A 9,805-nucleotide genomic window follows, 5' to 3' on the forward strand; every position below is an offset into this window, starting at 1 on the left:
CTGGATGAGAACCAAATGAGATTTCCCCATAAGGTCAACATTGAACCAAACCATTGAGTTTTATTTGGTTCTTGCCCAACGTGGCTTGCGACTAGAATCATGGAAAGAATGGAGTTCGTGAACCGAGGCACCACTGTGTATGTTCCAAACTGTATGAGAGTCTTGTAAGTCTGATCTAATACTAAATTTCTCTATGCTACAGAAATAACCAAGTTGCTTGGGTCTCTAGCTCTGGCCATTGTAAATCTCACAGTTCCACCGCTTTATCCAGTGTCTTTCTGGAACTTGCTTGTGAGCCACTCTGACCCTGAAGTGTCCTGGGGAGGCGAATCATGAAGAATGAGAACCTGACAAGTGAAAGTCTCCACGAACCGCCCCGGTAAGAATTCCCCAGCCCTCTCATGAAGAAAGTGACCAATTCATAAAAACCGCCAACCCAAATCGGGCAGAACAAGAACTTATTACTGCGAGACCAAATTAATTCATCAAAGAATAGTTCCGGCTCTCTTTAAGCTTTTGTTTCAGCCTAAACCCCTTGACACAAGTTTCCCCCAAATAAAACCTGATGAGGCTTTTGGTTCCGGACAGGAAGAGGCTGCTCGTACTCTGTCCTTTAAGTGCCCTGGGAGGGACGTTATCCAAACGCACCTGGGCCTAACTGACACTGGTGCTCATCTAAGTTCACCTCAGGGCCTCTCGTGACCCCTCCCTTGCTTTCCTGTTCCTTCTCCTGACATTAGAAATAGCAGCAAAGGGCCGGGTTTTAGCTCAGTGTTTCCGCCGCCTGCCTCACAAACGCAAGGTCCTGAGTTTGATCCCCAGTACCAAAAAAAAAAATAAAAATAAAAAAATAGCAGCGAAACACCCCACTCGCTTGGATCTCACGGTGTCTCATCCATCCCCGCCCCTTTAATGCCTTAAAGACCACGCCCACACTTTTTCTTCCTGCCTTCTCATTCTGTCTTTTATAGATCCCAAGTCCAGCTCTTCCAGAACCTCACTACTGGGAAAGAAAGCCAAGCCGGCCCCTGCCATCTCCCCGCTCTCCCTGAGCTCCTGCTGCACACAGTGACTGCCCGGCACCTAGGAAAAGACCGCCACGCTGTGGCCCACTGGGCTCTTTGCTGACTCGAGACACTGATTCATCTTCGGCCTGCCCGAGCCCTGGTTTTCCAGTTCCCTCCTGCTTGCTAAATGTAGCCTGAATGTCCTAAACCTTACTCCGTGATCACAGCTACCTAGTCCACCTGCCCACAGGGGGCGCCACTTCCGGGGACAGCTCCTCCCGGAGACACAGGGTCCTCCAGTCCTTAGGGGGATCATCAATGCTCTCCGGGGGGAAATTTCTGAATAAAAAGACAGCGTAACCTTGGCCAGCCCCACGTGCAATTCTTAACACATGAGATAAATTTCCATTGCCCTGGAGAGTCTAGGTCTTAATATAGCTACCATTTCCTCCACGTCTGGGAACCCGATTATTGCGAGCTAAACTTAACGTCTCCCGTGCCGCCGGCCCAATCAGCCCCACATGCATGTGGTTTCCTTTGTTCCTGACCGGGCTGGTTTTATTCTTGGTGACATTCATTCTGTTGGAAACTTGGCTCCAGTGTTTGACAGGTGAGGCCTAGGGGAGGTCATTGAGCTGTTGAGGGGTTGGGGACTCTGCCCTCAAAAGACATTTTGTCATTTTTGTAGGGCCCCGGTTGGTTCTTGTGGGAGAGTTGTTATAAAGCAGTGACCTGACTCTTACTCTCTGGCTTCCTGTCTCGCCTGTGCTCCTGCCATTGTGACGCCGTCCACCACAGGACAAGCAGAGGTGGGTGCCATGCTCTGGACCTCCAACTGCGATCTAAGTAAGCCTCTTTTCTTCATAAAGCACCCAGCCTCGACGGTCCCATTATAGTAACACAAAGCAGATAAGTATAAATCATCTGTAAAATATCTCCGATAAATAGAAACTGGCTACTGTGGTTTGGATACCGTGTGGGTGTGTCCCCAACGCAGGGTGTTCCTGTGTCGCAAGTGTGGTCTTCGGTGTGGCAAGTTTAAGAGGTGGTGAGGCCGGGTGTGGTGGCGCACACCTGTAATCCCAGCTTTCGGGAAGCTGAGGCAGGAGGATCGCTGTGAGTTCGAGACCAGCCTGGGCTACATAGTGAGTCCAGGTCAGTCTCAAAAAAAAAAAAATTTTTTTTTAAGAGGTGGTGAGGCTGAGTGTGGTGGCACACACCTGTAATCCTAGCACTTGGGAGCCTGAGGTAGGAGGATCGCCTCAAGTTCAAGACCAGCCTGGGCTACAAAACAGGTAGGGGCCCGTGAGAGGATGTTAGGTCACAGAAGGCGTCACCCTGAAAGAGATTAGGGTGGTTGTCATTGGACTCAGAGCTCCTTTTAGAAAGAGAGTTGCTTTAAAGGAGGGAGCACCCGTCCTTGCTGTGGCCTCTGGTCTGACACTGTGAGCTGTCCCTTTGAATACACCGCTGCTATTGGCACAGGGTCTTCAAAGGGCCTCAGTGCCAAGGCCTGGGCCTCGGAACCCAGAACTAAAGGCACCTCTTTTCTTTATAAATCACCATGTTCCTTGTATTCAATTAGAATAACAAAAAGTAAATGAATTCATTAATCCACTTGCCTTTTAGTTCATGCGCTTTGGGTCAATATTGGGTAATAAATTATTGATAAAATAAGAAAACGGCATAGTGGTCAGCATTATTACAATGCATTTGGACAAGGTGTTATCCCCCTGATGTTGTGTAAGGCCATGAAATTGAGTCCACCCTACAAGTGGAAACACGTACACAACAAAAGGAAGTTGGTGCACGTGTAAGTCATGGGGGGAAAGAGGAAAGAGAAGGACCATGTTTTTTGCTTCTGTGCCTGTGGGGGGGCCACTGGAGATGGAACTCAGGACCTTTTATTTTATTTTTAATTTTGAAACAGGGTCTTGCTAAATCAGTAAGTTGCCCAGGCTGTGCTCCAACTTGTGACTCTCCTGCCTCAGCCTCCCAGGGTGCAGGGAATTACAGCATGCTCCACCATGCCTGGCTAACATTTTTTGATACTTGTGTTGGCAACAAAAATAAAAAGACATAGGGTGATAACAACAGTTGAGTTCCTTCTGGAGGGCTACTCTTCGGGCAGGGGAAGGACACCAAGGAAGCCTCTGTGCTTTGCCTCAGCATCTTCAGCTCAAAATAATCCACACACCAACCACTCTGCACCATGATGTGTCCTGGGGATGGGTTAACTGAGCTTCCACGGTGAGCATTTTTGAATGAATGACTAGCATAATTGCTTAGAACAAGTATATTGGCTGAATGCAAACAGCAGAAAATAGGTGAGTGAATTTATCACTGTTCAAAAATCTTCGTTAGTGACTTGAAATCTCAAATTTATATTATGTTAAGAGGGCTGGGGATTTAGCTCAGTGGTTCTGGTGACTGCCTCACAAGCACAAGGACTTGAGTTCAATCCTCAGTACCAAAAAAGAAAGAAAAGAAAAGAAAAAAGAAACACATGGTTGAAGGGAGGGCAGGGATAAGGGGAAAAAATGCGAACCAAGACCTGTCATGTAAAGGTACAAGATCCCAATGATGAATGTAACTGTCTGTATACCTAAAATGTACCATTAAACTCAATGAGGGAAAAAAAAAGAAAAGAAAAGAAATACATATTCAAGGCTGTGGTTCCACGGCCTGCCTCACAAGCTCAAGGTCCTGAGTTTGATACCCAGTACCAGAAAAAAACAAAACAAAACAAAACAAAAAAACAGATTAATTGAACACATGCCTGTAGTCCCAGAATTCAAGAGGCTAAGGCAGGAGGATCACAAGTTCAAGGCCAACCTGAACTACACAGTGAGACCGTGCCTAAAAAAAAAAAAGAAAGAAAAAGAAAAAGAAAAAAGAAAGAGAGAGAGGGAGAAAGAAAAAGTAGTAAATATTCAAGAAAACTCTGAGTTAATTTTGTATTGAGTTAAAATACTGAAACCTGGGGCTCAGTGTAAAAACATGCTTTATGTGTGCCTGGGTTCAATCCCAGCACCACAAACAGAAAAAAAGCAAAACAAAACCAAACCCTGAAAATTTAATTGCTGACTATACGTTTTGAGTGTATACCCTGGTGTATCATTTTCTGCGGTAGAGAGAAGCTAAGTCTATGTGGTTCTGCTAATAAACATGAAAATGTTGCCATGAGGGAACTTGTTTCTAAAACTTAGCGGCATTCTTCTATGTAAATTCTGTTTGAGTGTGAACTTACGAAGAAGCCGGGAGACTACCTGGCCCTTCTCAAGTCCTTAAAGCTTTCATTTTTATTACAATTCTGCTCTCCCGTGCAGGGCACAATGGCACACAACTGTAATCAGCTACTCTGGAGGCTGAGGCAGGAGGATCACAAGTTTGAGGCCAGCCTGGGCAACCTAGCAAGACTGTGTCTCAAAACTTGAAAGGGCAGGCTGGGGATTTAGCTCAGTCGTTCTGCCACTTGCCTCGCAAGTGCAAGGTCCCGAGTTCTATCCCCAGTACCCCCACAAAAAATTGAAATGCCTGGGAGCACAGCTCAGTGGTAGAGCACTTGCCTAGCATGTGCAAAGCCCTGGGTTCTGTCCCCAGTTCTTAAAAACAAACAAACAAACAAAAAACTCTACACATCTTATCCCCAAGTTGGGTCAAAGAAACTAGAGCCCCTTTCCCCTGTGCGAACCACAACACCAAGAAAAGTTATTATTCCCCCTTCCATTCCTCCTTCCAGAGGCTCCTGCACCACACCCTGGAGGACAGAGGGTCACACAGAGAGATCAGGATGAATCAGGTTCCCCTCCTCTGTCCTTTTCTCCAAATGCACTGCTACTTAGCCTCCATTCTTCACCGAACCCAATGAGACCCTTTCCCTGACTCTGCTCATATAAAACTTGGATTAAATACAGGTATTATGCTTTTTGTTTTTGTTTTTGAGACAGGGTCTCACTATGTAGTTGAGACTGACCTGGAATTCACTATGTAGCCCAGGCTGGTCTCGAACTCACAGCGATCCTCCTGCCTCAGCCTCCCCAGTGCTGGGCTTACAGGCGTGCGCCACCATGCCTAGCTGATTCATATTATGAAAAAAAATATCGGTGGGGATTTTTGCTCTAAATGTGCTAAAATAGCTTATAGTCTATATTTGGCTGGCTCAGCCCACAACCCTGGGAAGATAATTGGAACCATGGGCAGCGCATTTCCACGGTCTGGCGGACCACATGGATGTCCCAAGGCTTGCTCTGTTCAGATGTCACCTGGACAGAGTCGCAGGCTCTGGTCACATTTCCCACGCAGGAGAGTGGGGCCACATTGGCAGCCAAGATGTCACACTGTGTGCTTACTTCATGAGGTCCCTGGGTTTTTCTCCAAGGACAGAAGAACCCATTGACTGAGCAAGTTGTAAAGGTGCGGAAGAGGGCACCACAGACACGGTGGCACTGCCCAGGCCCGGGACACCTCCAGACTCTTGTGAAGGCTGAGAAGAGCCGTCAGCACTGGAGACCTGAACTGGCCGGGCAGTGTGTCCACCCGCACAACACGATATCACAGAGGGGGCTGCTGCTCTCTGGGCAATGGGCCTGAGGAAAAACCCAGAAGAAAGCAGGTGGCTATAACTTGTTAGAAATGATACGGTGTGAGGGTAGCAGGTGCTCCAGGTGGCTCCGCTGTTCCTAGAACTGCCCCAGGCTCTGCAGTGACACAAAGTTCCAATATGGCCCTGTGAAGGCCGGGACCCATGATGGAGTCCTGAACCTTTAACCTGTGGGCTGGTAAAGAAAAAACAAGGCGGAGAAAGAAACAATTCATTAAGGGCTCGCCCAGTAGCTAATCACCCCTGACCTTTAGCCAAGAGTTTCCTTTCCTAAAAAAAGGAGATTAAAATTCTAATGACTCCCATTTCCTCATTCCAAGCTATACTGAGGATCAAAGTATCGCTCTCTACCCTATAGATATATGTAATTAGTACATGGGAGTAAAAACATTTCTTTATACACTTAGAGAAATAGAGTTTCCCGACAGCACAGAGACAAAGCACAGACGGAGCAGTGCGGGGTCGCCACAGGCAGGGAGAGGTCCCTGTGTGCTGAGGACGTTCACACCGCGTGGGACAGACCTGCACAACGATGTCATCCTGAGGAGCTGTGACCCTGCACTCACAAAACAGCAGCTCCCCGTCTGCTCTCCCAGCCCCTGGCACCCTGTGTTTCTTCTAGGGATTTCACGCCGCTGGTACCTCGTGCAGTGGCGTCACGCAGTATCTGTCCTTTTGTGACCGGCATAAAGTTCTCAAGGCTCACCTCCGTGGTCCCACGCATCGGGGTCTCTGTCTTCCTCGGGGCCGAGCGACTGTCCAGGGTATGGATGGACCACGTTTTGTTTATTCGCTCATGCGTGGATGGACTCTCGGTGTATTCATCCATTTTCCACGGCAATAACGAAAGACATGAAGGTAGCTAATGTGCAAACAAAAGAGTTTAGTTAGCTCAGCTTTGGAAGTTCCAGATCCGGCTCGGACGTGCTGAGATCTTGGGCAGGCCTGGCCCGGCCCCCACAGTAACCGGAGACACACACCGGCCCCCAGTTGATACGGACCCCATCTGCTCACTCCACCCACAGCACAGTCCCTTCCAGCCCTGAGCCTGCAGGGCCACTAAGGTCACTGAGGACAGGCCACATGGGCGGCAGGGCAGCCCCTGTCCCCTTGTGCTCGGGGCTTGAGGCATCAGAGGCCACACCCAGCTAGCGGCCCAGCTGTGTGGTTCAAGCCCCACCTCCCTCCAGCTCCAGAGCAGAGGCTGCCCCAGCTAGCTCTCAGGAATAATAAAAAATGGTGCAGGAAGGACTGATGGGTGTAAGCAGAGGAGTGGACAGCCTCAAGCGGCACAAAGGCCGGAGTCCCCACCCACATGGGCCTGGGCCCATCACGCAGCGGCCTCGGCCCTAGCCGGCTGGCCTGCCCTCACTGACCCTTCCCTAAACACACAGGGCTTTGGCTCACAGGGCCGGGGCAGGCCAGGGTGGCCCAGATGAGGGGAGGGAACAAAGTCTTCCCCTATTTAAGCAGTGACTGCGTGAGCAGGAGCTGGTTCTCTGTTGTCCCAGCCTCACACCCGCACCACGCCAGACATGCAGGGAGCCCGGGCGCTTCTGCTGCTGCTGCTGCTGCTGGCCCTGACGCTACGGCCGACCCATGGCATCATCCCAGGTAATGCGTCTCCCCAAGCCCCCCACCAAGGGCCTGTCCAGCCCCCAGCCCCAGGCTGACCCAGCTCCCGCTCTCCCCTGGCCAGTGGAGGAGGAGAACCCGGCCTTCTGGAACCAAAAAGCAAACGAGGCCCTGACGGCTGCTAAGAAGCTGCAGCCCATTCAGACGGCAGCCAAGAACCTCATCCTCTTCCTGGGGGACGGTGAGTGTGCAGGGCTGGCGCCCCCTCCACCGCCAGGCTAGGCCAACCTGGGGCTCAGCCTGACGGGTTCTGTCCCTCAGGGATGGGGGTGCCCACAGTGACCGCCACCAGGATCCTGAAGGGGCAGATGCAGGGCCACCTGGGGCCAGAGACGCCTCTGGCCATGGATCGATTGCCGTACATGGCGCTGTCCAAGGTGAGCGGGGCTGGGGAGCTCACAGGGGTACGGGCTCAGGCCTGGGCACCTACTAGGCTCTGCCTAGAGCACGGCTGCAGCTGCCTCTGTCTGCAGACGTACAGTGTGGACAGGCAGGTGCCGGACAGCGCAAGCACAGCCACGGCCTACCTGTGCGGGGTCAAGACCAACTACAAGACCATCGGAGTGAGCGCTGCCGCCCGCTTCGACCAGTGCAACACAACCTGGGGCAACGAGGTCATCTCCGTGATGTACCGGGCCAAGAAAGCAGGTGCGATGGGCTGGGGCTGGGACTGGAGTCAGAGGTGGCCAGGAGTTCTACGTGGCCCCCCTGACCTCCGCCTCCCTCAGGGAAGTCTGTGGGAATTGTGACCACCACCAGGGTCCAGCACGCCTCGCCAGCAGGCACCTATGTCCACACCGTGAACCGCAACTGGTACTCGGACACTGACATGCCCGCCTCAGCGCGCCAGGAGGGCTGCCAGGACATCGCCACGCAGCTCATCTCCAACATGGACATTAATGTGCGGCAGGAAAAGGGCAGGGAGAGGGTTTGAAGAAGGGGTGGACCACAGTCCCAGGGACCCAGCAACCTGAGCCTTGCAGCCTCCACTGGTGTCTGGGGGAGTCCCGAGGGCTGTGAGGGACGGCGAAGGGGAGCTGGGACTGTGTGAGGAGGGGACAGGTGGCCCTTCAGGCCCCGAGTCCAGCTGTTCTCATCTGACCGCAGGTGATCCTGGGCGGGGGCCGGAAATACATGTTCCCCAGCGGGACCCCAGACCCCGAGTACCCAGATGATGCTAACTCAATGGGAGTCAGGCTGGACGGGAAGAACCTGGTGCAGGAGTGGCTGTCGAAACACCAGGTGACGGGTGCACCGGGCAGGATGTGGGGCCGGGGATGCGGGGCTGGGCAGGGGCTGAGGCCTGGCTGTCCCCGCAGGGCTCTCGGTACTTGTGGAACCGCACAGAGCTCCTGCAGGCGTCCCAGGACCCCTCGGTAACATATCTCATGGGTAAGACCCTCCCGCCCTGCAGGTGTGTGCCGTGACCCCTGTGTGCCCCACCTGGCAGTCACCCTGGGTCCCTTGTCCCTCAGGCCTCTTTGAGCCCGTGGACACGAAATTCGAGATCTACCGAGACCCTGAGCTGGACCCCTCCCTGGCGGAGATGACAGAGGCAGCCGTGCGCGTGCTGAGCAGGAACCCCGACGGCTTCTACCTCTTCGTGGAGGGTGAGGGGGCGCCTGGGGCACACAGGCCGGGAGGGGCGTCGGAAATGGAGCAGGCGGCAGCTTTCCCCTCTTCCCGCAGGGGGCCGCATCGACCGTGGTCACCATGAGGGCTCAGCCTACCGCGCACTGCACGAGGCTGTCATGTTCGACAATTCCATCGACAAGGCGGGCCAGCTCACCCGCGAGCAGGACACCCTGACCCTCGTCACCGCGGACCACTCCCACGTCTTCACGTTTGGGGGCTACACCCTGCGGGGGACCTCCATCTTCGGTAGGCCTGGGACGGCGGGGGCTGTGGCTGATTTGATGGTAAGGCTCTGTGAGCCCGTTTCCTCATCCGTCCAATGGACTCACCGATGGTAGTGCTGCTTGCACAGATCTTAGGGGGGGTTCAGCCCGGGACCCGGCTAACAGTGGGGGGTGGGGGGATGCACAGGAGCCCGAGCAGTGACTTCTCCTCCCCCTGCAGGGCTGGCCCCCCGCCTGGCTGAGGACGGCAAGACCTACACCTCCATTCTGTACGGCAACGGCCCCGGCTACATCGGGGACAAAGGACCCCGGCCCAACGTCACTGCGGAGGAGAGCGGTGAGGGGGGTACCCGGGGTTCAAGGGCAGAGAGGAGCTGGGAGAGCCCAACTGTGCTGACCGCTGTGTCCCCACAGGCGACCCCAACTACCTGCAGCAGGCGGCCGTGCCAGTGCATTCGGAGACCCACGGCGGCGAGGACGTGGCGGTGTTCGCGCGTGGCCCGCAGGCGCACCTCATGCACGGCGTGCAGGAGCAGAACTACATCGCGCACTTCATGGCCTTCGCCGGCTGCCTGGAGCCCTACACCGCCTGCGGCCTGCCGCCGCCCAGCCGGAGCAGTGACCAGAGCGATGACAGGAGCAGCGCTGCCCCTGGCCTCTCGCTGTCTCTGGCCTGGACACTGGTGCTGCTGCTGCTGGGG

At 53.6% G+C, this 9,805-nt stretch overlaps 1 protein-coding gene across 1 annotated transcript in view; it reads left to right on the plus strand.

The window, feature by feature from the left end:
* The first annotated feature begins 6,430 nt into the window (after nucleotides 1-6,430).
* The window catches only part of LOC104867435 (intestinal-type alkaline phosphatase-like), a 3,833-nt gene continuing 458 nt past the window's right edge, over nucleotides 6,431-9,805 (plus strand). Inside the window, exons 1-12 of the mRNA XM_010631787.1 lie at nucleotides 6,431-6,468; nucleotides 7,084-7,224; nucleotides 7,310-7,426; nucleotides 7,507-7,622; nucleotides 7,719-7,893; nucleotides 7,974-8,146; nucleotides 8,353-8,487; nucleotides 8,565-8,637; nucleotides 8,721-8,855; nucleotides 8,935-9,126; nucleotides 9,325-9,441; nucleotides 9,519-9,798. Coding sequence (XP_010630089.1) covers nucleotides 7,146-7,224; nucleotides 7,310-7,426; nucleotides 7,507-7,622; nucleotides 7,719-7,893; nucleotides 7,974-8,146; nucleotides 8,353-8,487; nucleotides 8,565-8,637; nucleotides 8,721-8,855; nucleotides 8,935-9,126; nucleotides 9,325-9,441; nucleotides 9,519-9,798 — 1,592 coding nt within the window. The 5' untranslated portion in view covers nucleotides 6,431-6,468; nucleotides 7,084-7,145. The remainder of the gene's footprint in view (nucleotides 6,469-7,083; nucleotides 7,225-7,309; nucleotides 7,427-7,506; nucleotides 7,623-7,718; nucleotides 7,894-7,973; nucleotides 8,147-8,352; nucleotides 8,488-8,564; nucleotides 8,638-8,720; nucleotides 8,856-8,934; nucleotides 9,127-9,324; nucleotides 9,442-9,518; nucleotides 9,799-9,805) is intronic.

Source organism: Fukomys damarensis, unplaced genomic scaffold (genome assembly GCF_012274545.1).
Source record: "Fukomys damarensis isolate Sample0158 unplaced genomic scaffold, DMR_v1.0_HiC HiC_scaffold_16, whole genome shotgun sequence".
Taxonomy (NCBI): Eukaryota; Metazoa; Chordata; class Mammalia; order Rodentia; family Bathyergidae; genus Fukomys; species Fukomys damarensis.